The sequence below is a fragment of the Trichoderma harzianum genome, assembly GCF_003025095.1.
Source record: "Trichoderma harzianum CBS 226.95 unplaced genomic scaffold M431scaffold_3, whole genome shotgun sequence".
NCBI classification, from domain to species: domain Eukaryota; kingdom Fungi; phylum Ascomycota; class Sordariomycetes; order Hypocreales; family Hypocreaceae; genus Trichoderma; species Trichoderma harzianum.
Genome location: NW_020209251.1, coordinates 2047319 through 2048241, shown reverse-complemented (window position 1 = coordinate 2048241; position 923 = coordinate 2047319). Strand labels below are relative to the sequence as shown.

The 923-nt window shown below is 49.7% G+C and overlaps 1 protein-coding gene across 1 annotated transcript; it reads right to left on the bottom strand.

Moving 5' to 3' along the window:
• Nucleotides 1-419: 419 nt before the first annotated feature.
• Nucleotides 420-683, bottom strand: M431DRAFT_492217 (hypothetical protein; the record flags this gene model as incomplete). Its single annotated transcript, XM_024916986.1, has 1 exon — nt 420-683. The coding sequence occupies one exon, from the start codon at nt 681-683 to the stop codon at nt 420-422; it is 264 nt and encodes an 87-aa protein (XP_024777656.1).
• Nucleotides 684-923: the final 240 nt, after the last annotated feature.

Sequence of the window (923 nt, the reverse complement as noted above, 5' to 3'; positions counted from 1 at the left end):
ACATCATCATTCCCGTCTCTTTGCCGGAAGTTTCCCCTGGTCTAAATACGTATACACGGCGTTCTCCCGAGAGCTATCGACATTACTCAACTCTCCATCCATCCAGCTCCACTGAAGACGATGGAATCACAGCCCACCTCCTCGGGCACGATTGCATGAATTACGCCGATTTTCCTCGGTGAAGCTTGATCGGCATTAGCTTTTTCCTCTTACGCACTCCCACAATCTGCCCACCTCTGCCCACTTGAAGAGAGAGGGAGGGGGGGCAAAGGTGTACCACCACCCTCCAGGGACAAGAGAGCCCAAGAAGCAGCCAAGATAGTGGCTAAAATACGGGAAATGAGGCAGGTCAGGGGTTGGGGGGAGGAGAACCGCCGCCGGAGACTAGCTGCAGCTGAAGAACTAAAATCTCGCCTACACTACCCAGTTGTCATCATATAGCTTGGAAAGAACTTCTGTACCTTGCGGTGAAAGAATCGGGCCACTCGGTGCCTTGGGTGACAAAACACGTTGGCGAGGAGGCCCTTGATGGGTTGCTGAAACGGGTCCTTTTGGCGAAGTTTACGATCATCGTTCACATGTGAAAACACCGAGAGCCTTTCGCCTCCTCCCCCCTGAGAGAAGGCGTCTGTGCTTGTAAAAAAGATGAAGAGAGTGAGGAATGCTACGCCCTGAGAGAACATCGCAGCCGCCAAGGTTGCGATGGGTCTAACCCAGTTGATTGAACAACTTCATGCCATCTACAATGAGTGGATATCCTCACATTTTCTTCTTCCTCCGGTGTGAGTTTATAAACAAAAAACATCATGCCATTTTTCTTTCATGCCACTCGATCTACTTCCATTTCGCCCCCTTTTCTCATCTTTTAGATTTCTCTTTTTTTTTTTCTCACGGCACATGTATGCATGAAACAGAGAGAGTGC